Genomic DNA, 23,765 nt, shown 5'->3' on the forward strand with positions numbered 1-23,765 from the left:
GATGGTGGTGTGTCTGGGCAGGCTGGATAACCGGGTAAATCCTTTCACACACACCGAGCAGGTGAATGGTTTCTCCCCGGTGTGAACTCACTGGTGTTTCAGCAGTGTTGATGATATTCTAAACCTCCTTGAAGAGTGAGAGCAGCTGAATGGCCTCTACTGCAGCAGGCGACGGTGCAGAGGGACCTCGGGGTCCTTGTGCATGAGTCGCAAAAACCCAGCCTGCAGGTGCAGCAGGTGGTCAGGAAGGCGAATGGGATGCTGGCCTTCATAGCGAGGGGGATTGAATATAAAAGTAGGGAGGTCTTGCTGCAGCTGTATAGGGCATTGGTGAGGCCGCAGCTGGAGTACTGTGTGCAGTTTTGGTCGCCGCACTTACGCAAGGATATTTTGGCCTTGGAGGGAGTGCAGAGGAGGTTTACTAGGCTGATGCCGGAGTTGAGGGGCTTGAGCTATGAGGAGAGGCTGAATAAACTAGGCTTGTACTCGTTAGAGTTTAGAAGAATGAGGGGAGATCTCATTGAGACGTATAAGATGATGAATGGGATGGATAGGATAGAGGTGGAGAGACTCTTCCCGCTCAGAAAGGACAGTAGGACTAGGGGGCACAGCTTCAAGATAAAGGGGGGGGGGGCGGTTTAGAACGGAGTTGAGGAGGAACTTCTTCACTCAAAGGGTGGTGAATCTCTGGAATTCTCTGCCCATTGAAGTGGTGGAGGCTGCCTCACTAAATATTTTTAAGACGCGGGTTGGTAGGTTTTTGATAAGAGAGGGGATTAAGGGTTATGGGGAGAGGGTGGGAATGTGGAACTGAGACACGACAGATCAGCCATGATCTTATTGAATGGCGGGGCAGGCTCGAAGGGCTAGATGGCCTACTCCTGCTCCTATTTCTTATGTTCTTATGAATGTGCTCGGGGATCATCAGCTCCTCAGAGCTTCTGAAACCGGCCTCTCAGGCAGAGCATTTAAAGGGGCTCTCCTCGGAGTGAGTGGCTCTGTGTCTCAGCAAGCTGGATGAGTGAGTGAATCCCTTCCCACACACACAGCAGGTGAATGGTCTGTCCTCAGTGTGAGTGCGCTGGTGAACCCGCAGGTTGGATGATGTTTTAAATCTCTTTGAGCAGTGAGAGCAGCGGAACGGTCTCTCCTCAGTGTGAACACGCTGGTGGATCATCAGTTCCTGAGAGCTTTTGAATCCACTCCCACAGTCAGAGCATTTAAAGGGTCTCTCGTTGGTGTGAGTGAGACTGTGTGTGCGCAGGTTTGATGAATGAGTGAATCCCTTCCCACACACCGAGCAGGTGAACGGCCTTTCCCTGGTGTGAACTCGCTGGTGTGTCTGCAGGTTGGATGACGTTTTAAACCTCTTTGTGCAGTGAGGGCAGCCGAATGGCCTCTCCTCAGTCTGAATACACTGGTGGGACACCAGCTCTCCAGAACTTTCAAAGCTTCCCCCACAGCCAGAGCATTTACAGGGTCTCTCCTGGGTGTGAGAGAGATTGTGTTTCAGCAAGCTGGACAACTGAGTGAATCCCCTCTCACACACAGAGCAGGTGAAGGGTCTCTCCCCGGTGTGAACTCGCTGGTGTGTCTGCAGGTTGGACGATGTTCTGAATCTCTTGGCACAGTGAGAGCAGCCGAACGGTCTCTCCTCAGTGTGAGTGCGCTGGTGGGACACCAGCTCTCCAGAGCTTTTGAAACCACTCCCACAGTCAGAACATTGAAAGGGTCTCTCGTTGGTGTGAGTGAAATTGTGTCTGAGCAGGTGGGATGGATGAGTGAATCCCTTCCCACACACCGAGCAGGTGAATGGCCTCTCCCCGGTGTGAACTCGCTGGTGTCTCTGCAGGTTGTACAATGTTCTAAACCTCTTTGAGCAGTGAGAGCAGCTGAAGGGTCTCTCCTCAGTGTGAATGCGCCGGTGAGACATCAGATACCGAGAGCTTTTGAAACCCTTCCCACAGTCAGAGCATTTAAAGGGTCTCTCCTGGGTGTGAGTGAGATTGTGTTTCTGCAGTCCGGGTAACTGAGTGAATCCCTTCCCACACACAGAGCAGGTGAATGGCCTCTCCCCGCTGTGACTGCGTTGATGAATTTCCAGCTCAGATGGGATTTTGTATCTCTTCCCACACTCCCCACATTCCCATGGTTTCTCCATGGTGTGGGTGTGACTCTCCAGGTTAAACAATCAGTTAAATCTCACACAGAATACGGGTACACTCTCTCCCCGCTGTGAACACTGAGATGTATTTTCAGGCTGTGTAACTGGTTAAAGCTCTTTCCACACTCAGTGCACTGGAACACTCTCTCTCGGGTTTGTGTGTGTCTCAGTGCATTTCTAGTCAGTGATGTTTACAATCTTTTGTGGCCAAACAAGCATTTCTCCTGCTAGACTCAAAGGCCGATGAAATTCAGGTCCCAGGAAATCGAGTCACTCTGTTAGATTTAGCTGTGACGTTGGCGATTTCTGTCTGATTTCTCCTTGTCTGATATCCTGTAAGTCAATTTAGCAAAAAACAATCGCAATTCAGAATACGATCAAAATTCAAATCTACATTTCTCATTTCTATGGAGCATTCATTGAAGACACAATCATGGAACATTAAACTCGCCTCACAGGGCCTCCCGTATCAGCTCACAGGGAGCTGCTTTGTGAGACTGACAGCAGTACAGACAAGTCAGGGATAAGGGGGTCTTCAGAAGTGGGATTCACTGTGAAAGCTCAGGGACAGTTGATAAGATGTAGCAATTCTATGATCCTGATGAACATTCTTTCCACTTTCATTCCCCAAAAGCTGTGAATCTCCATCCCACACATTCTCCCTCCATTCTCACTCTGCTGTATCTAATATTCACCCTCCCAATTCTCCTGAAGGTGCTGATGGACAGATCCATGCTCACTGCTTCCTGTCCTGGACACACACATCATAACAAACAGGAGCTGCAGTCAGCATTCAGCCCATCGAGTCTGCTCAAACATTCATTGGGATTATTGGTTGATCTACCTCTGCATTACTTTCCCCACACTGTCCCCCATATCCATCGATATCTTCAATATCTAGAAACCTATCGATCCCTCTCTTCAAAATTTTTGATGACAGAAGCTCGATCGTCCTCTGGGATAGAGAATCCAGAAAAAATCACCACTTCCTTGAGTGAAGAAATCCTTCCTCATCTGAGCTTTCTCTCCATTTTCCAGTCTGTTCCCAAAATGTATTGACTGCCTTGTTATTCTAACTCATCCTTGAATATATTCAATCCCTCCACTGGTCCCCATGGAAGAGAAATCTTGATACTAACAATTCTCTGAGGGAAGAGATTGTTGGAAATATACAATATAGCTGTAGTCCAAAATTACACAACCAGATATAATAAATGTATTTTATTACAGAACTATAAATAATACATCTAATCTGTACCATATAACAACAGGGGAGCTGATAGCCTCGTGATATTATCGCTAGACTATTAATTCAGAAACTTAGCTAATGTTCTGGGGACCCAGGTTTGAATCCTGCCATGGCAGATCGTGGAATTTGAATTTTAAAACAAAATCTAGAATTAAGAATCTACTTTTGACCATGAAACCATTGTTGATTGACCAGAAAAACCCATTTGGTTCATTAATGTTGTTTAGGGAAGGAAATCTGCCATCCTTACCCAATCTGGGCTACATGTGACTCCAAAGGCACAGCAATGTGGTTGACTGTCAACCGGCTTCTGAAATGGCCTCGCAAGCCATTCAGTTCAAGGGCAAATGGGGATGGGTGATAAATACTGGCCAAAGTCTGCAGCACCCATATCCATGGATGAAGGAACATCAGACACATCTCTGTCCAAATTAGTTTACTGCCCCCTTTAATATATTTCAGAAATGAGATGGGCACATGAAGGAAATTATCTTGCAGAGGAAAGGGAATATTGAAAGGGAATGGGGCTGACTGGATTGTTCCACAGAGAGTTGGCATGGATTTGAGTTACTGAATGGACTCCTTCTGTGCTGTAATGATTCGATGAGTGAAAATATGTAACACAGCTTCAGTGCTACATTACAAGACGAGGAATAATAAATGTACTTTGTGACAGAACCATAAATAATATACCAAATCTACAATATTACAACACTAAGGATATCTCTGTCCTATATTAATTTTTTATTCTTATTAAATGTCAGCCATCTCCTGGGGAAAACCAGTCCTTTAATTGTGGTCATTAGGAAAGGGATCTTTTATCCAGATGGATCAATGTGTCAGGCTGAGGGAGTAAAGGATATCAATGCCTTTAAGAGAGAGAGAGACCTGGGCCAACATTTCCAGAATCTGCTCCCTCCCTGGATTCACTTCCTTTCCCTTCAGTTGCTGCAGGTCCCCAATTTCCCCCAGAATGAGAAGAGAATTGGAAAGGGGGGAGGAAAGAAAGTGTTTTACTCACAGATGTTGTAGACAGGATGAAGTTTGAGTCAGTCTGAAGCTCAGTCTCCATTCAGAGAGAGAACAGCAGCACCTTTCCTGGGCAGGAATGAGCTCCTTATCCAACTTCCGCATTCAGACAATGGGGAGGCTCTGATTGGCTGGAGGACCAGACAACTTCCGATCCTCTAACTCGTCCCATTGGTCAAAACCTCAGCATGAAGGTCAGAGGGTGGGCTTTCCCCTGCACATGCGCATCTTCCCCCTCTCCCTTGGACATGCGCTGTCCCGGGCCGTGGGGGAGATCACCGAGCGGCTTCTCGCTCTGGCCGGAGCCGCCAGCCGCTTGTCTGGAAACCTTGGCTCGAGGAGGGGGAGGGGAACAATGGGTGGGGGCGGGGCTCCCGGGATGGGGTAGGGAACAATGGGTGGGGGCGGGGCTCGGGGAGGGGAACAATGGGTGGGGGCGGGGCTCCCGGGAGGGGAACAATGGGTGGGGGCGGGGCTCCCGGGACGGGGTGGGGAACAATGGGTGGGGGCGGGGCTCCCGGGAGGGGGAGGGGAACAATGGGTGGGGGCGGGGCTCCCGGGAGAGGTAGGGTGAACAGTGGGTGGGGGCGAAGCTCCCGGGAGGGGGTGGAGAACAATGCGTGGGGGCGGGGCTCCGCGCGCTCGGGCCTGCGCACTGGAACCCCAAAACGTCACCGCAGAGAAGAGTGATTCCTATTGGCTGATTCAGGCAGGGTTCCATTGTGACCTCACAATGCGGAAGTTGGTCAATGAGCTTCAGAGTGAAACTTCCTCCTCTGGGCAACATCTGGGAGGAAATCAATGTTTCCCCCTTTCCATTTCTCATTCTGGGGGAAACTGGGGACCTGCAGGAACTGAAGGGTAAGGGAGTGAATCCAGTCTGTATATTCCACACATTTTTAATCCACTCAGACAAACATAGATCTGTCTGGCAGCCTGCATGGAGATTTTCAGCTCTGTGTGTGTCCAGGACAGGAAGCAGTGAGCATGAATCTGTCAATCAGCCTCAATCAGCATCTTCAGGAGAATTGGGAGGGTGAATATTAGATACAGCAGAGTGAGAATGGAGGGAGAGCGTATGGGATAGAGATTCACAGATTTTAGGGAATGAGAGAGGAAAGAATGTTCCATAGAAACTGGAATTGTCTGTTCTGAATTTCTATCCTGTACTAACACCGATGACTTGTGTCAATTTGTTTTACAGGATATTGAAAGAGGAATCACAGGCTGAAATCACAAACATCACATCTAGTTCTGGCAGAAGCATATTCTGTGGGACCTGAATACCATCGGCCATTGAATCTGGAAGGAGAAATTGTTGCCCGGTTTGTCGATTTGAAAAGATTTCAAACATCAGTGTGACTGGAAAAGCAACAACACACTGCCAAATTCAAGTGAGAGTGTTCCAGTGCACTGACTGAAGAGCTTTAACCAGTTACGCAGCCTGAATAAATATCACACCATTCACAGCAGGGAGAGACTGTACACGTGTTCTGTGTGTGGACAAGGCTTCAACTGATTGTCCACCCAAGCGAGAGGCAAGGACACCTGCACCATGGAGAAACCATGGAAATGTGCGGACTGTGGGAAGAGATACAGATTCCCATCTCTGCTGGATGCTCATCGGCGCAGCCACACTGGGGAGAGGCCGTTCATCTGCTCTCAGTGTGGGGAGGGATTCATTCGTTTTTCCCACCTGCGGACACACCAGCGAGTTCACACTGGGGAGAAACCATTCACCTGCTCTCAGTGTGGAAAGGGATTCACTTGGTCATCCAGCCTGCAGAGACACCAGCGCGTTCACACTGGGGAGAGGCCCTTCACCTGCTCTCAGTGTGGGAAGGGATTCAACCAGTTATCCAATCTGCGGACACATCAGCGCGTTCACACTGGGGAGAGACCATTCACCTGCTCTCAGTGTGAGAAGAGATTCACTCGGTTATCCGACCTGCAGATACACCAGCGAGTTCACACTGGGGAGAGGCCATTCATCTGCTCTGAGTGTGGAAAGGGATTTGCTGTGTCCTCTGCCTTCCAGAAACACCAGCGAATTCACACTGGGGAGAGGCCATTCACCTGCTCTCAGTGTGAGAAGAGATTCAACCAGTTATCTGACCTGCAAACACATCAGCACATTCACACTGGGGAGAGGCCATTCACCTGCTCTCAGTGTGGGAAGGGATTCACTCAGCGATCCTACCTGCGGACACACCAGCGAGTTCACACTGGGGAGAGGCCGTTTACCTGCTCTCAGTGTGGGAAGGGTTTCAGTCAGTTATCCAACCTGCAGAGACACCAGCGAGTTCACATGGGGAGAGGCTGTTTACCTGCTCTCAGTGTGGGAAGGAATTCACTCAGTTATCCCACCTGCTGAGACATCAGTGAGGTTACACTGGGGAGAAACCTGCTCAGTGTATAAAAACGGGTTCAGAATTTTATCACAGCTGCTGAGGCACCAACAAGATCACAGAGATTGGATTCTGCTGTTATTGTTTCTGCTCTCAGTTACGTCCAGGACTGCATTTTGTTCATTCTCACAGTTAGTCAATGGGGAGGGTCAGAGGGTTTCTTTCTGCTCCCTGTCCAAATGTAATGCTATCCTTTATTACGAGAGAAATTGAACATAGATGTTCAGCTTTGGTTCTACAGGGCATTGCTGAGGCTGCATCTCGAATACTGGCTGCAGTTTTGTTAAGAAATGATACAAATGCGTTGAAAGTGGTTCAGAGAAGGTTTAATAGATTGTTTCCAAATTCTTAACCCTCTCAGGATAAATTTTGTCCAATTTTTCTGTGTATTCACCTCTGACAAAGAATCACCCTGACTCAAAATGCTGCCTCTATTCCCGCTCTATAGATGCTGTCAGACTTGCTGAGATTATCCAGCATTTTCTGTTTCAGTTTCAGGTTCCAGCAAAGAACAAAGAACAACACAGCCTGGGAAACAGGCCCTTCGGTCCATCGAGCCCACGCCGCCCATTTCTACATTGTGAGTCCCCTCTTCCACCCATGACCCTTGTCTGCGCTTATGGCACTCCAGATTGGAAACCAGATTGAGGGAAGACTAATTTAGGGATTTGTTACACCAATCAGCCTAAGAGCACATCTTTGGGGTGTGGGAGGAAACCGAAGCACCCGGAGAAAACCCACGCAAGCACGGGGAGAATGTGCAAACTCCCACAGACACCGACCCAAATCCGTGTATCTGCACAGCAAACAGTGATAGTCACTGAGCTGTCGTGTTGCCCGTCAGTTGGTCCAGTTTAAGCGTACACTAACGACGTGAAGCACTAGGCGACTCTCAAAGCAACATCCAAGAGCAGCCCACGCACGACCCACCGTGTGTATGCCCCTTGGTGGACAACAAGGCAGACTGAATCACGTAAACCCACGCAAGTACAGGGAGAATGTGCAAACTCCCACAGACACTGGCCCAAATCCATGTATCTGCACAGCAAACAGTGATAGTCACTGAGCTGTCGTATTGCCCAGTATCTGGTCCAGTTTAAGTACACACTAACGACATGAAGTACTAGGCTACTCTCGAAACAACCAAGAGCAGCCCTCGTACGACCCACCGCGTGTATGCCCCTTGTTGGACAACACCTGTGGATTAAAAGAGAAAAACATCAATACCATGCACATCCTTATACAAACATTCAAGGGAATCCCCAGAAGCTCAAAAGTAAAACAAGTGAGCCGGAAAATATATTGGAAGGTCCATAGGAATTAGTTGATTCCCAGGGATGTCCCAAGGCTCCTGAACCTTATTTAAAACAGTGTCCTATATCCCTCCATCTCCATCCTGCTCATGTGCCTGTCTAAGTAACTCTTAAACAAATCCAGTGTGCTTGAGTCCACCACCTTGCTTGGCAGAGTATTCCATACTCCCACAATCCTCTGTGTGAAAAACCTCCCTCTAATATCCGAATTATACCTCGCCCCTCTCACCCTAAGCAGCAGCAGAATTTTGTCTTTATACCAATTTTTGTTGGATAAGGGGATGTAAATTATCAGCTGGAGAATGACAGTGTGGAATGCAACACAAACAGATCAGCCATGATCTCAGTAAATGGTGGGAGCGGACTCAAAGGGCCAACTTCTGCTCCAATGTCAAATGTTGGTTACAATTGTGAAACAAGACTGGAAGATTCACCTTGCTTGTGTTAAAACCATCACTGTGAAATTCAGTTCTAGGACTAAAGTTTGCCAGACTGGAGAAGGAAAACAGTGGAAATACACTCTTGGGGAGTCACCTTGCCAGAATCATTCCTGGAGAATTAACATCAACATTCCAGAGTAAAACAGAACCATTGAGTGGGATATTTGAGTGCGTCAAGAGTAAAAGGGCAAAGTTTAATTTTACAGCTTGTGTTTCTACAAGAAGTGTTTATTCATTGTTGCTTCCAGTTTTGTCAGAGTAAAATTCATGAAACTTGAAGTTTTGTCTTGTGATTCTTTACTCAATGGGTTTAAATTCATTTCTTTAAATTATTGATCATTTCAGAGATCCTAATAATTCATCTAAAGCCCCGAGTTTTGACTTCCCGTCTGAGCCTGGGGCACCTTTCTGTCTCTCTGTTGCTTGTCTCAATGACAGCCAGGCGATGGAGCTGAGGGCTGAATTTGGCCGAGAATAATGAGGCCTGTGCCCCAGTTGGAAAACTGCCCTGGGCGTCGCAGTAATAGAGAGACAGGAGGTGCTGGAGAACTCAGTGGGAAATGGGCCTCCAGCCAATTATTATATTGGTCTCTCTCTTCATTTTGAATAATAGCAAAATACTAATTCTATTTCTCCCTCCACAGTCAAACCTGCTGCAATTTTCCAATTCTGCCTGCATTTATTTTAGATCTAGCTGCAGAGGTAGGAGAAACACTGTTTACTATCCAGGATAAATGTCCTTCATCAGCTTTTGTGGATCATTTCAGTGGGAAATGTGCTCTCCCAGGCTCAAAGAGCATCAACCCACTGGAAGCAAAGGCACATAACAGGCCAGTCCAACAGAAAGAAACCCTCCAACCCTCCGTTAGTGGGGTTTACGAGGTGGCCAGGCATCGCCGAAACTTCAGCAAATACAAAGACTCACGAAAGCCATTTTCCCAATTTAAAGACATATCTTTTATTTCACCAGCTCAGTGCAGGAAGAGATTATCGAAAAGTCCGAGGTCTCTCCAGAGGGAAAGCAGACTGACATCTCCAATAAACTTCGACCAATACAGTTTAGGATAAATCAATTATGCATTTTTCTTATCAAATTCTCCCACCTATCATTAGCTTTGAATCAATCTTCAATATACTTAAATCATAATAACATGTCACGTACTTTAGACAATTGCATTATACCCTCTGACACGATGGTTATTCATTGAACCTGGATGTTTCCTTCCCCCTGTATCAGTGACTCAACTTCCTCCACTGCTTAGCAACCTCAGATGTTCAGGTCAAAGTTCATTTCTCCACCGTTTTCTTCCACGTCACTGGTCCCATCAGACTAATGTACGTTCTCGTGTCTTATCTAGATAGAGAATAACTCTGTTCGTAAACAGCCCTGAGAACCTTACTGCTCGCAATTCCTGAAGAACATTCCGAGGTTTCAGCCCTGGGAAATTTCCCAGGGCTGAAATGGTCGCTATGAGAGGACACAGGTTTAAGGTGATGGGGAGCAGGTACAGAGGAGATGTTAGGGGAAAGTTTTTCACTCAGAGGGTGGTGAGTGAGTGGAATCGGCTGCTGTCGGTGGTGGTAGAGGCGAACTCGCTGGGGTCTTTTAAAAGACTTCTGGATGAGTATATGGGATCTAATGGGATTGGGAGTTACAGATAGTTCTATGGCTTGGTAGGTATAGATGTGATTGGCGCAACTTGTGGGCTGAAGGGCCTGTTTGTGGTGTAGTGTTCTATGTTCTGGGGATCTTCCGTAAATGTCTGTATAAGTTGTGTATGTTGATTGATGTCTTTTTTTAACATCCACAAGTGATTCTGTCCGCCTTGTTGTCCAACAAGGGGCATACACGCGGTGGGTCGTACGAGGGCTGCTCTTGGATGTTGCTTCGAGAGTTGCCTCGTGCTTCACGTTGTTAGTGTACGCTTAAACTGACGGGCAACACGACAGCTCAGTGACTATCACTGTTTGCTGTGCAGACACATGGATTTGGGCCGGTATCTGTGGGAGTTTGTGCATTCTCCCCGTGCTTGCGTGGGTTTTCTCCGGGTGCTCCGGTTTCCTCCCACACCCCAAAGATGTGCTATTAGGCTGATTGGTGTAACAAATTGTCCCTAAATTAGCCTTCCCTCAATCTTCCCCAACAGGCGTAGACAAGGGTCATGAGTAGAGGAGGGAACTCAGAATGTTAAAATGGCAGCGCGGGCTTGTTGGGCCGAAGGGCCTGTTTCCCGTGCTGTGTTCTTTGAAATTCTGAGTAAAATTAAACTTTTATTGGATCCACAGTCATTGTATATTTCGTATTGTTCGCTTGAGATGATTCTCCAGTGGTTTGGGGCAACGTTATGGAGCATGAATATTTGGGTGACATGGTGTCACTGTGGTGAGCACTGCTGCCTCACAGTGCCAGGGACCCAGGTTCAATTCCTGGCTTGGGTCACTGTGTAGAGTCTGCACATTCTCCCTGTGTCTGCGTGGGTTTCCTCCCACTGTCCGAAAGATGTGCTGGTGAGGGCGCATTGGTCATGCTAAATTCTCCCTCGGTGTAACCCAAACAGATGCCGGAGTGTGGTGACTGGGGGGATTTTCATTAACTTCATTGCAGTGTTAATACAAGTCTACTTTGTGACACTAATAAATAAACTCTATTAATCCGATCTATAAGTTACAGGAAAAAAAGCCAAATGATTAGCAATAAATTATTTATAAAATGTCCAGGTTTTGAAGTTTAGGGAGTCAGTTGAACAGAATACTGCAAAGATTTCGGAAGAAGCAAAAAAAGCTTGAAAATTTGCGAAGAAACTATTGACTTTAAAGGATAATGATTATGAATTAAATAGAAAAGAAACAAGTTTAAAAAATAGACTGGGTCTGCACTCGTTGGAGTTTAGAAGGATGAGGGGGGATCTTATAGAGATGCATGAGATAATGAAGGGGATGGATAGGGTAGAGGTAGAGACATTCTTCCCGCTTAGAGGGGATAGCAGGACTAGAGGGCACAGCCTCAAGATAAAGGGGAGTGCAGTTTAGAACAGAGTTGAGGAGGAACTTCTTCACTCAAAGGGTGGTGAATCTCTGGAATTCTCTGCCCGTTGAAGTGGTGGAGGCTGCCTCGCTAAATATATTTAAGTCACGGGTAGATAGGTTTCTGATAGACAAGGGAATTAAGGGTTATGGGGAGAAAGCAGGAAAGTGGAACTGATCCACTTCAGATCAGCCATGATCTTATTGAATGGCGGGGCAGGCTCGAAGGGCTAGATGGCCTACTCCTGCTCCTATTTCTTATGTTCTTAGAAGTGTTATGTTTGTACAACTTTGGAGTCTGCGTATATTTCAGTTTGTGGACGAGTCTTTGGAAAGCTTCGGGTGAAGATTTGTGTAAATACAGTTCTAAAACAATGTATAAGCTTCAAATGTTAGTTTATATGAAGTCATGGAATAAAATAATATTATCTCTGAGTTTAATAGAGATACTTGAATAATCAGAACAAAATAATGAGAAAATGATGTGTCTGGGAACCGGAAATGATGAAGTATTTGATCTGTATTTGTGAAAAGGGGTTGAGAGTTATAAGTTTGTACTTTTTCTGAGTCCTTTTTGATCAGGTATTTATTTTGTTTATGTGCAGTGTAATATAGTATCTTAGTACGGCACGGTGGCACAGTAGTTAGCACTGCTGCCTCATGGCACCAGGGACCCGTGGTCCATTCCCGGCTTGGGTCACTGTCTGTGTCTGCACGTTCTCCCTGCGTCTGCACGGATTTCCTCTGGGTGCTGCGGTTTCCTCCCATAGTCCGAAAGACGTGCTGGTGGGGCACCCTGGCCACACTAAATTCTCCCTCGGTGTCCCCAAACAGGCGCTGGGTTGTGGTGACTAGGGGATTTTCACAGTAACTTCATTGCAGAGTTAATGTAAGCTAGTTTGTGACACTAATAAATAAATATACTACATATAAATAAATCAGTTGTGTAATTTAGGTAAGGGGCCATTAATTACTCCCACAAGAGACCTCATATCTTTTCTATTTCTTATCTCGACCCAAACCTGATCCTGATCTTTCAGGCTAAGATGGTCTCTCTGTACTGAACTAATGCCATTGTTAATTAATGGGAGAGATCCCGTCACTTTCCTGCTATTCCGTTATGTCAAATACCCTTCAATATTTAGATCCCAGCCTCGGTCACCTTTCAACCAAATCTCTCCAATATCTATCAGGACAGACATTTATCTCTACCCACGTGGACAATTCATCCTTTTTGTTATAAATGCAGAGTACATTTTCAGAGATTTAATTATCTAATAGGGAGTTCAGTAAGAAACCTCTTGCCCCAGCGAGTGGTGAGAATGTGGAACTCGCTACCACAGCGAGTGGTTGAGGTGAATAGTAATGACTACATTGAAACAGGCAGGTAGATACACATGAGGGAGAAAGGAATAGAAGGATATGCTGATGGGGGGAGATGAAGAGGGGTGGGTGGAGGCTCATATATACTGACACAGACCAACTGAGCTGACTGGACTGGCCCTGTGCTTGTAGACTCAACAGAACAGAGAGAAATGTATTTATTTTAGATCTACCTGTAGTGGTAGGGAAAACACTGTTTACAATCGAGGCTAAAATAAACATCCTTCACCAGTTTTTGTGGATCATTTCAGTGGAGATGTGCTCTCCCAGGCTCAAAGAGCATCAGCCCACTGGGAGCAAAGTCCTGAGACCTGCCAGTCCAGCAGGAAGAAACCCTCCGACCCTCCCACTTCACCCACTGTCAGAATGAACGTGGTTCAGTCCTGGGTGTGATTAACAGCAGAATCCAATGCTTGTAATCGCTTGTGAACTCGCTGGTGTCTCAGCAGGTGGGATGACCGTGTGAATCCCTTTCCACATTCAGTGCAGGTGAACGGCCTCTCCCCAGTGTGAAGTCGCTGGTGTGTCAGCAGGTTGGAGAATCGACTGAATCCCTTCTGACACACAAAGCAGTTAAATGGCCTCTCCCCAGTGTGAACTCGCTGGTGTGAAATCAGGTTGGATGAGTCACTGAATCCCTTGCCGCACACAGAGCAGGTGAATGGTCTCTCCCCGGTGTGAACTCGCTGGTGTGTCTGCAGGCTGGATGCCTGACTAAATCCCTTCCCGCACAGAAAGCAGGTGAATGGCCTCTCCCCAGTGTGAGTTCGCTGGTGTGAAAACAGATTGGATGAATCACTGAATCCTTTACCACACTCAAAACAGGTAAAGGAAGCCTCCCCAGTGTGAAGTTGCTGGTGTCTCAGCAGGTTGGCGGAGTTACTGAATCCCTTCCCACACGCAGAGCAGGGGAATGGTCTTTCTCCGGTGTGAACTCGCTGGTGTGAATATAGGTTGGATGACTGAGCAAATCCCTTACCACATATGGAGCAGATGAATGGCCTCTCCCCAGTGTGAACTCTCTGGTGTGTCTGCAGGGTGGATGAATCGCTGAATCCCTTCTCACACATGGGGCAAGTGAATGGCTTCTCTCCACTGTGAGCCCGCTGGTGTATCAGCAAGTGTGATGACTGAGTGAATCCCTTCCCACAATCAGAGCAGGTGAAGGGCCTCTTCCCTGTGTGAACTCGCTGGTGTGTCAGCAAGATCGATAACCGAGTGAACCCTTTCCCACAATCGGAGCAGGTGAATGGCCTCTCCCCAGTGTGAATGCGTCGATGAATTTCCAGCACCGATGGGGAACGGAATGACTTTTCACAGTCGCCACATTGCCATGGTTTTTCCATGATCTGAGTGTCTTTCTGTCTCTCCTGCAGTTTTCACGAAATGTGCACTGGAACACTGTCACTTTGGTTCCACGTGCCTCTATGCTTTACTGTTCACACCAAATTGTTCACCCAATTCAAAAAGATCAACGTTTCTGGTTCCAGATTCAAAACTGATGACATTCAGTTCCCATGAATTGAGTGACTGTTCGATCTTGAGATTTCTATCGGCAAATCGTCTCCTTCTAATATCCTGTAAAAAGAATTTACAAAAGTCATCACTGTCAGAACAAGATAGAAATTCAGAACAGACATTTCTAGTCCCTGTGGAACACTACAAAGGATGCCAATGTCTTTAAGAGAGAGAGAGAGACCTGGGCCAACCTTTCCAGAGTCTGCACCCTCCCTGGATTCACTCCCTTACCCTTCAGTTGCTGCAGGTCCCCAGTTTCCCCCAGAATGAGAATAGAAATGGAAAGGGGGAGACACTGACTTCCTCCCAGATGTTGCCCAGAGGAGGGAGTCTGAACCTGAAATCTGAATCAATCCAACTTCCGCATTGTGACGTCGACAATGGAGCCTGTCTGAATCACCCAATAAGAATCAGCCTCTTCTGTGATGACGTCACAGAGTTTCAGTGCGCAAGCGCGCAGACCCGGGAGCCCCGCCCCCACCCCTGGGAGCTAAGGTTTCCAGACAAGCGGCTGGCGGCTCCGGCCAGAGCGAGAAGCCGCTCGGTGATCTCCCCCTCCCCCCCCCCCCGGCCCGGGACGGCGCATGTCCAAGGGAGAGGGGAGGCTGCTCATGCGCGGGTTAGCCCGCCTCCTGACCCTCGTGCTGGGGTGTTGACCAATGGGAGAAGTTGGAGGACCGGAAGGACTCTGGTCCTCCAGCCAATCAGGTCTTTGTGACCCTCAGATTGAGGTCCACAACAGACTGAAACCTCCTCCTGTCGCCTTCATTTGTGAGTAAAACACTTTCTTTTCTCCCTCTTTCCATTTCTATTCTCATTCTGAGGGAAACTGGGGACTTGCAGCAACTGAAGGGAAAGGAAGTGAATCCAGGGAGGCTGCAGAGTCTGGAAAGGTTGGCCCAGGACTCTGTCTATCAGAGACATTGACATTCTTTCACTCCCTCAGTTTGACACATTTATTTGTCTGGGTAAAAGGATGATCTCTTTCCTAATGTTCACAATTAAAGAGATAGTTTCTCCAGGAGTTGGCTGACTTTTAAGGGGACAGTAAATTAAGATAGGCCAGAGATGTCTAGTCTTGTAATATGGTACTGATTAGATCTGTATTTGTAACAAAATACAGTAGTTACTTCTAACCTTGTATTATTCCGCTGCAGCTACAATATGCATTTCCAGCAGAGTCATTATGACACAAAGTGTCCATTCAGTAACTTGGGCTCATGCTAACACTCTGGAGGACAATCTAGTCACTCCCATATCTTCTCTACATCCCCATTCCCCCTACACGTTTATTTCCTTGAAGAGCCCCTTCAATTTAATTCTGAAATTATTCTCCTCTTCTACTTCAAACAAGCTAGTCGGCAGAGAGTTTCAGGTCAGCAACACTTTTGAAATAAAATACTCCCTAACAGTTCTGTGTATCTCTAATCATGTGATAGAGTACTGTATAATTATAGATCATGGTGTTATTGGGTGTGTATTGAATACAGCAGAATGTGATTAGAGAGTATGTGGTCCAGATATTTACAGCCTTCAATAAATGAGAGAAGAATGAATGTTCCTTAGCAATTAAAATTCTGTTCTGAATTTCTACCCTGTACTGTATCTGATAACGTTTGTAAATTCTTTTACAATATATTAGGAGAGGCAATATCGCAGACAGAACACTCAAAGTAGACAGCACATCAGGATCTGACAGAGTCATTCCATTCATCAGGAGCTGAATATCATCAACCTTCAGTTTTTGTCTGCTGTGAGAGATTTTAATATCAGTGTGACTGGAATAGTACGGAGAAAGACACCTGACTGAGAGTGTACAGTGCGGTGACTGTGAAAGACATTTTAATCAGTTACGTTGGCTGAAGAAACATCACATCATTCACAGCAGGGAGAGACTGCACATGGGTGTATGTGTGAACGAGGCTTCAACTGATTGTCAGACTTGGAGAGACACAAGGACATCGACACCATGGAAAAACCATGGAAATGTGGAGATTGTGGGAAATGTTTTCGTTGCCCGTCTCACCTGGAAATTCATCAACGTTGTCACACAGGGGAAAAGCCATTCATCTGCCCTGTTTGTGGGAAGGGATTCCGTAACCCATCCATCTTACAGACACACCAGCGAATTCACACTGGAGAGAGACCATTTGTCTGTCCTAATTGTGAGAAGGGATTCACCCAGTTATCCCACCTACAGTCACACCAGCGAATTCACACTGGGGAGCGACCATTCACTTGCTCAGTGTGTGGGAAGGGATTCAGTAATTCATCCATCCTGCGGATGCACATACGAGTCCACACTGGGGAGAAGCCATTCTCCTGTTCTGAATGTGAGAAGCGATTCAGTGATTCATCTGACCTGAGGAGACACCAGCGAGTTCACACTGGGGAGAGGCCATTCACCTGCTCTGATTGTGGGAAGGGATTCACTCAGTTATCGAACATGCGGACACACCAGCAAGTTCACAAGTGATTACAAGTGTTGGATTCTGCTGTTAATCACACCCAGGACAGAACCATGTTCATTCTGACAGTTGGTGAAGTGGGAGGGTCAGAGGGTTTTTCTCCTGTTGGATTGGCATCAGCAAGTTCACAAGTGATTACAAGTGTTGGATTCTGACTGATGCTGTTCTGTCGGTAGTAATGTTCATCAGTTCGCATGTGCGGCCGATATCTTTGTAAGGGGCAATGTGCAGCAGCGCGCAGGTGCAGACACCATGTTTGTTGGGATCTGAACCACTGCAGTCCATATGGTGTAGGTACATCCATGCTGCTGGTAGGGAGGGAATTCCAAGATTTTGACCTTGTGACTGCGAAGGAATGCGATATATTTCCAAGTCAGGATGGTGAGTGGTTTGGAGTGGAGCTTGCAGTTGGTGGCGTTCCCATGTCTCTGCTGCCCTTGTCATTTTAGATGGAAGTGGTTGTGGATTTGGATGGTGCTAAGATGAATTTCTGGAGTGCATCTTGTAGATAGTACACAATGCTGCTCCTGAGTTCCCCATTGTTCAGAATGGAGACAACCTATCCATCAAACTACATCATCCCTCTGAGTCCCAATGTCTTATTGATCAGACAGAGCAGTGACAGCGCAGGAATGAAAAGGAAGCAAATACTGTTCTCCAAAACCTATTCCCTCATGACAGCGTCCGAGTCTCACAGAATTCCTACAGAGCAGAAGGAGGCAACTTTCATAGTTGCTCTTTCCTAGTGCCAGCCCCACAAATTACCTGATTCATTCAGCTCAATTTTAAAACCTGCCTTTGTGTTTTTTTGGTTCTGTCTCACTCATTTTCTTTCTGTTTTAAATCAATTTGATAGGGCCTTAAAAGGGGAAGTTTTGTATTTGGGGAACAGGAAACGAAACATCACACCAGGGTCTGATAAGTTCACCCAAGTTATTGGAACTGAATATCATTGAGTCTTGAACATGGAAGGAAAAAGCACCATTCAGAGTGGGGAGAAACCATACACCTGTTCTGTGTGTAGATGAGGCTTCAATCGATCATCAGGCTTGTGGCAACATAAACGTGTTTACACGAAGAAACCATGGAAACACAGGGATTGTGAGGAGTCATTTTGTTGCCCGTCTCAGCTAGAAACTCATCAACACAGTCACACTGGGGAGAAACCTTTCACTTGTTCTAAGTGTGGGAAGGGATTCAGTGATTTATCCAGCCTGCTGAGACACTGGGGAGAGGCCATTCAGTTATAATGTGTGTGGGAAAGGATTCAATGATTTATCCAACCTGTTGAAGCACCAGCGAGTCCACACTTTGGAAAACCGTTCACCTGCCCCAAGCGTGGGAAAGGATTCACTGATTCATCCAAGATGTTGAGACACCAGCGAGTTTACGACAAGAGACCATTTAAATGCTTAAGTGCTTTAAAGGTTTTGAGAATCTGATGTCCCATCAATGTGTTCGCACTGAGCAGAGACTTTTCCAATATCTGGACTGTGGTAAATGCTATAAAAGACGTTGAGATCTGATGTTCCATCAGCGAATTCACATTGATGAGAGACCGTTCAGGTGCTCCAGCTCTGGGACTGGGTTCAGGCGATCATCCGAACTCACTGTACACCAGCAAATTCAAACCAAGAAAAGACTGTGGAATGTAGAAAGGGATTCACTCCGTCATTCCACCTGCTGAGACACCAGCAACTTTGTGAGTAACTTCAGTCAATGAATTCATTGGAGTCTTTTTCTGTTCTTTTTCAAACCCCAGCCCAGTTACAGGGGCTAATATTTTTTGCTTAAGGAAATAGTTTGTGTAAAATACACTGTGCTGAATCTTTTTTAATAGCTGTTACAGTTTGTTCCTTTTGAAATTCTCTCCCCTGTCTCATCCATGCTCACCAACAACGAGTGTGAGAGGCTCATGGAACTTTTTGGCACTAACATGGAGACAATCTGGTCAGCTGCCTCTGCTGCTTCCCTTCCTTCCACAAGCCCACCGGGCCAAACTATCCTTAACTAAGTCTGGAACTCACATTTTTCTCCAGTTTCGCTCCCATCTGTCTCTTATGCCCTGTCAGAACTCAGCTTGTGCATGACCCCACCCCACAACCCCCATGACCCTTATGTTCTATTGACCCTATTCACACTAAGCTGCTGACCATTTGCCTTCTCTATATTAATTGATACTGTTTACTTGTGGTCCTAATCCTCCTCACCTTTAAATCCACTGTCACCACACATTCTGAAAAATCAATCTTTGACCTCCTCTCCAGCTTCCTTTTCCTCTCCAAGGCCCCTGAACTTGATGTTCCCCAAGGATCTATCTGTGGTCCCTCCTATTTCTCATCCACATGCTGCCATTAAGTGACATCATTCGAAAGCACCGTGTGAAATTTCCCATGTACACTGATAACACCCAGCTGTAACTCACCCTCATCCCCCTCCATTCCTCCACTGTTACTAAATTATCAAACTGCTTCTCCCACATTCAGTACTGAATGAGTAGAAATTTCCTCCAGTTAAAAATTGAGAAGATCAAAGCGATTGTCTTCGGTCACCATTCCAAATCCCATTCCCTAACAACTGAGCACATCCATCTTCCTCGGAACTGTCTGAGGCTGACCCACACCCTTCACAATCTCAATGTCAGATTTGACCCCAAGATGAGTTTCTGACCACATTTCCACACCATCACTAATATCAGATATTTCAGTCTCCATCATGTAGCCCGTGCACCCCACCTGCTGCTGAAACCCTCATCCATGCCTGTGTTACCTTTAAACGGAATGATTCAATCCATTCCTGACCAGCCTCCCACACTCACCCCACCCCCACAGTAAACATGTTTAGTTTTAATTTGTGTAGCTTGGGTGTCTCTGGCTGGCCAGCAATAATTCTCCATCCCTAATTGGCGGGCAGTTGAGGGTCAACCACATTGCTGTGGGCCTGGAGTCACGTGTAGGCCAGACCAGGTAAGGACGGCACATTTCCTTCCCTAAAGGACATTAGTGAACAAGATGGGTTTTTCCAATAATCGACAATTGTTTCATGGCCATCAGTAGATTCTTAATTCCAGGTTTTTTTTATTGAATTCAAATTCCACCACCTGTCATGGTGGGATTCATAAGAACATAAGAACATAAGAAATAGGAGCAGGAGTAGGCCATCTAGCCCTTCGAGCCTGCCCCGCCATTCAATAAGATCATGGCTGATCTGTTGTGGCTCAGTTCCACATTCCCGCCCTCTCCCCATAACCCTTAATCCCCTCTCTTATCAAAAACCCATCAACCCGCGTCTTAAAAATATTTAGCGAGGCAGCCTCCACCACTTCAACGGGCAGAGAATTCCAGAGATTCACCACCCTTTGAGTGAAGAAGTTCCTCCTCAACTCCGTTCTAAACCGCCTCCCCTTTATCTTGAGGCTGTGCCCCCTAGTCCTACTGTCTTTTTTGAGCGGGAAGAGTCTTTCCACCTCTATCCTATCCATCCCATTCATCATCTTATACGTCTCAATGAGATCTCCCCTCATTCTTCTAAACTCTAACGAGTACAAGCCTAGTTTATTCAGCCTCTCCTCATAGCTCAATCCCCTCAACTCCGGTATCAGCCTAGTAAACCTCCTCTGCACTCCCTCCAAACCTGGGTTCCCAGAACATTAACAATAGTCTAGCGGCAGCACCACCAGGCCATCACCAATGCAAGTTATTAATATAATATAATAATATAAATATAAGTTATTACTGATCCCAGCAGTCAGTTTGTGCACAGTAAGATTCCACAAACAGCAGTCTGATTAATCCACAGTGACGTTAGTTAAAACACGAATGTTGGTCCCATTGCACGGTTGCATTGTGGTTAGCACTTCTACCTCGCAGCGCCGGCTTCAATTCCAGGCTCGGGTCACTATCTGCATGGAGTTTGCACATTCTCCTTGTGTCTGCATGGGTTTCCTCCAAGTGCTGTGGTTCCCTCCCACAGCACAAAGATGTGTGGCCATGCTGAATTGCCTGTTAGTGTCAGAGGATTAGAAAGGTGGGGTTATGGGGATAGGGCCTGGGTAGCGGTCATGCCAAATTTTCTTAGCCTCCTGAGAAAGCAGAGGTGTTGGTTGGGTTTCTTAACTATAGTGTTAGTGTGGAGGGACCAGGACAGGTTGTTGGTTATCTGGACACCTCAAAACATGAAGCTGTTAACCATGTCCACTTCTGGAATAGTCATCTTGAGTCCAGCCTAATGCTCTGGGGACATGGGTTCAAATTCCCAATTCAGTTAATGAATCTGGAATTCTAAAGCTAGTCTCAGTAATGATGTCCACGTTAGTTATCATCAATTGTTGTAAAACTTTACTAAGTTCCTTTAGAGAAGGAAATCTGCCATCCTTATCTGGTCTGGCCTACGTGTGACTCTGGACTCACAGCAATGTGGTTGAGTCTAGGGCAGAGCAAGCCACTCAGTTGAAGGACAATAAGGGATGGGTAATAAGTTCTGGCCTTTCCAGTGATGCCCACATCCCAGGAGACAACAAAATAACACGTCCTGACCTTCTTCAGCTCCCCCAACTGGCTTCACTTCACTTATACTTTCACCAGCTGAGGTCCTAAAGGATGGAAATCCCTCCTAAATTTGCCTCCTTACCTTTTCAATCCAGCTTCTTACTGTCTGTGAAGGGTCTTGGTACATTTTAACCTGCTACTGGATAAATACTAACTGTTACGGTTAGTAACTGAGTTCGGTTACGAGTGGTGTGCCTCAGGGATCTGTTTTGGGGCCGCTGCTGTTTGTAATTTTTATTAATGATCTGGATGAGGGTATAGTTGGGTGGATTAGTAAATTTGCTGATGACACCAAAGTCAGAGGTGTGGTAGATTGTGAGGAAGGATGTCATAGTTTGCAGGAAGACTTGGACAGGTTGCAGAGCTGGGCTGAGAGGTGGCGGATGGAGTTTAATGCGGAGAAGTGTGAGGTAATTCACTTTGATAGGAATAACAGATGTGTTGAGTATAGGGCTAACGGGAGGACTTTGAATAGTGTGGATGAACAGAGGGATCTAGGTGTATGTGTACATAGATCCCTGAAAGTTGGGAATCAAGTAGATAGGGTTGTTAAGAAGGCGTACGGTGTCTTGGCGTTTATTGGTAGGGGGATTGAATTTAGGAGTCGCAGCGTCATGTTGCAACTGTACACAACTCTGGTGCGGCCGCACTTGGAGTACTGTGTGCAGTTCTGGTCCCCACATTACAGGAAGGATGTGGAGGCTTTGGAGAGGGTGCAGAGGAGTACCAGGATGTTGCCTGGTATGGAGGGGAAGTCCTATGAGGAGAGACTGAGGGATTTGGGGTTGTTTTCGCTGGAAAGAAGGCGGCTAAGAGGGGACCTTATTGAAACATATAAGATGATTAGAGGTTTAGATAGGGTGGACAGTGATAGCCTTTTTCCTCTGATGGAGAAATCTAGCACGAGGGGGCATGGCTTTAAATTAAGGGGGGGTAGTTATAGGACGGATGTCAGGGGTTGGTTCTTTACCCAGAGGGTGGTGAGGGATTGGAATGCCCTGCCTGCTGCGGTTGTAAATGCGCCTAGTTTGGGGGCGTTTAAGAGATCCGTGGATAGGTTTATGGATGAAAAGGGATTGGTTTAGGTTAGTGGGTCATTGTTTTTTAACTGGTCGGCGCAACATCGTGGGCCAAAGGGCCTGTTCTGCGCTGTAATGTTCTGTGTTTTGTTATTGTCAGCGCTTTTCATCTGAAAACTCAAATGCCACAAAAACATTTGGAAACTTCAGATCAGAGACATTTTCAGACTGGGAATAGTCACTTGTGATCAGGAATAGCTCACAGTTCTATATCAATCTGATTTCAGAGCATGCCCTGTAAACAATCACTATCTAATAATCTTCATAAGATGTAAAAAAAATTCCTTGAAAATTAACAGAACAGGGCTCTCTGTCCTTCCCTCTCTCCTTATGAAGAAAGCTTCCACAGCAACTTGCCGGGTGACAACCCAGAGTGGACCTGTTTTCTCTACCCAGATAAAGAGCTCTGATCCATGGAAGAGAGTGACTGGGACACATTTCTTACGCACCTCAGGATTAACCCACACATTCAGTCCTCAATGTGATTAACAGCAGTAAAAGCAGTTGAATCCAACCCCTGCACACACTCATGAAGTTGCTGGTGTCTGAGCATTTGCTGTAAGTCAGTGAATACATTCGCACACTCGGAACAGGTGAACAGTCTCTCTCCAGTGTGAACTTGCTGGTGTATCATTAGGTCATTGCTACTTTTAATGTTCTGCTCATAATCAAAATATTTATAATGTTTTATATCAGGGTGAATCCGCTGATGTTTCGACAGATTGTATGACTGAGTGAATCCCTTCCCCCACACACAGCAGGTGAATGGTCTCTCCCCAGTGTGAACTCGTTGGTGCATCACGAGATTTTTGCTGCTTTTAAAGCTCTGCTCACAGTCAAAACATTTAAAAGGTTTTATATCGGAATGAATTTGCTGGTGTTTCAGCAGGTGGTATGACTGAATGAAGTTCTTCCCACACACACAGCAGGTGTATGGCCTCTCTCCAGTGTGAATTCGCTGGTGTACAGTGAGTTCAGATGATCGCCTGAAGCCAGTCCCACAGTGAGAGCATCTGAATGGTCTCTCATCAGTGTGAACACGTTGATGACACGTCACTTCACCAGAGGTTTTAAAGCACTTCCTGCAGTCTAAAAGGTCTCTTGTCAGTGTGAACTCGTTGGTGTTTCTGCAGGTTGGATGTA

General features: G+C 46.4%; 1 protein-coding gene across 1 annotated transcript; it reads right to left on the reverse strand.

Annotated features, from left to right (window-relative positions):
• Positions 1-852: 852 nt before the first annotated feature.
• LOC145362580 (uncharacterized) lies at positions 853-23,436 on the reverse strand. Its single transcript, XM_080218582.1, has 3 exons — positions 23,377-23,436; positions 13,434-14,359; positions 853-2,078 (listed from the first exon to the last, which is right to left on the reverse strand). The coding sequence occupies exons 1-3, from the start codon at positions 23,419-23,421 to the stop codon at positions 956-958; spliced, it is 2,094 nt and encodes a 697-aa protein (XP_080074708.1). The 5' UTR covers positions 23,422-23,436; the 3' UTR covers positions 853-955.
• Positions 23,437-23,765: the final 329 nt, after the last annotated feature.

Source organism: Carcharhinus amblyrhynchos, unplaced genomic scaffold (genome assembly GCF_965287045.1).
Source record: "Carcharhinus amblyrhynchos unplaced genomic scaffold, sCarAmb.v2.hapA scaffold_38, whole genome shotgun sequence".
Classification (NCBI taxonomy): domain Eukaryota; kingdom Metazoa; phylum Chordata; class Chondrichthyes; order Carcharhiniformes; family Carcharhinidae; genus Carcharhinus; species Carcharhinus amblyrhynchos.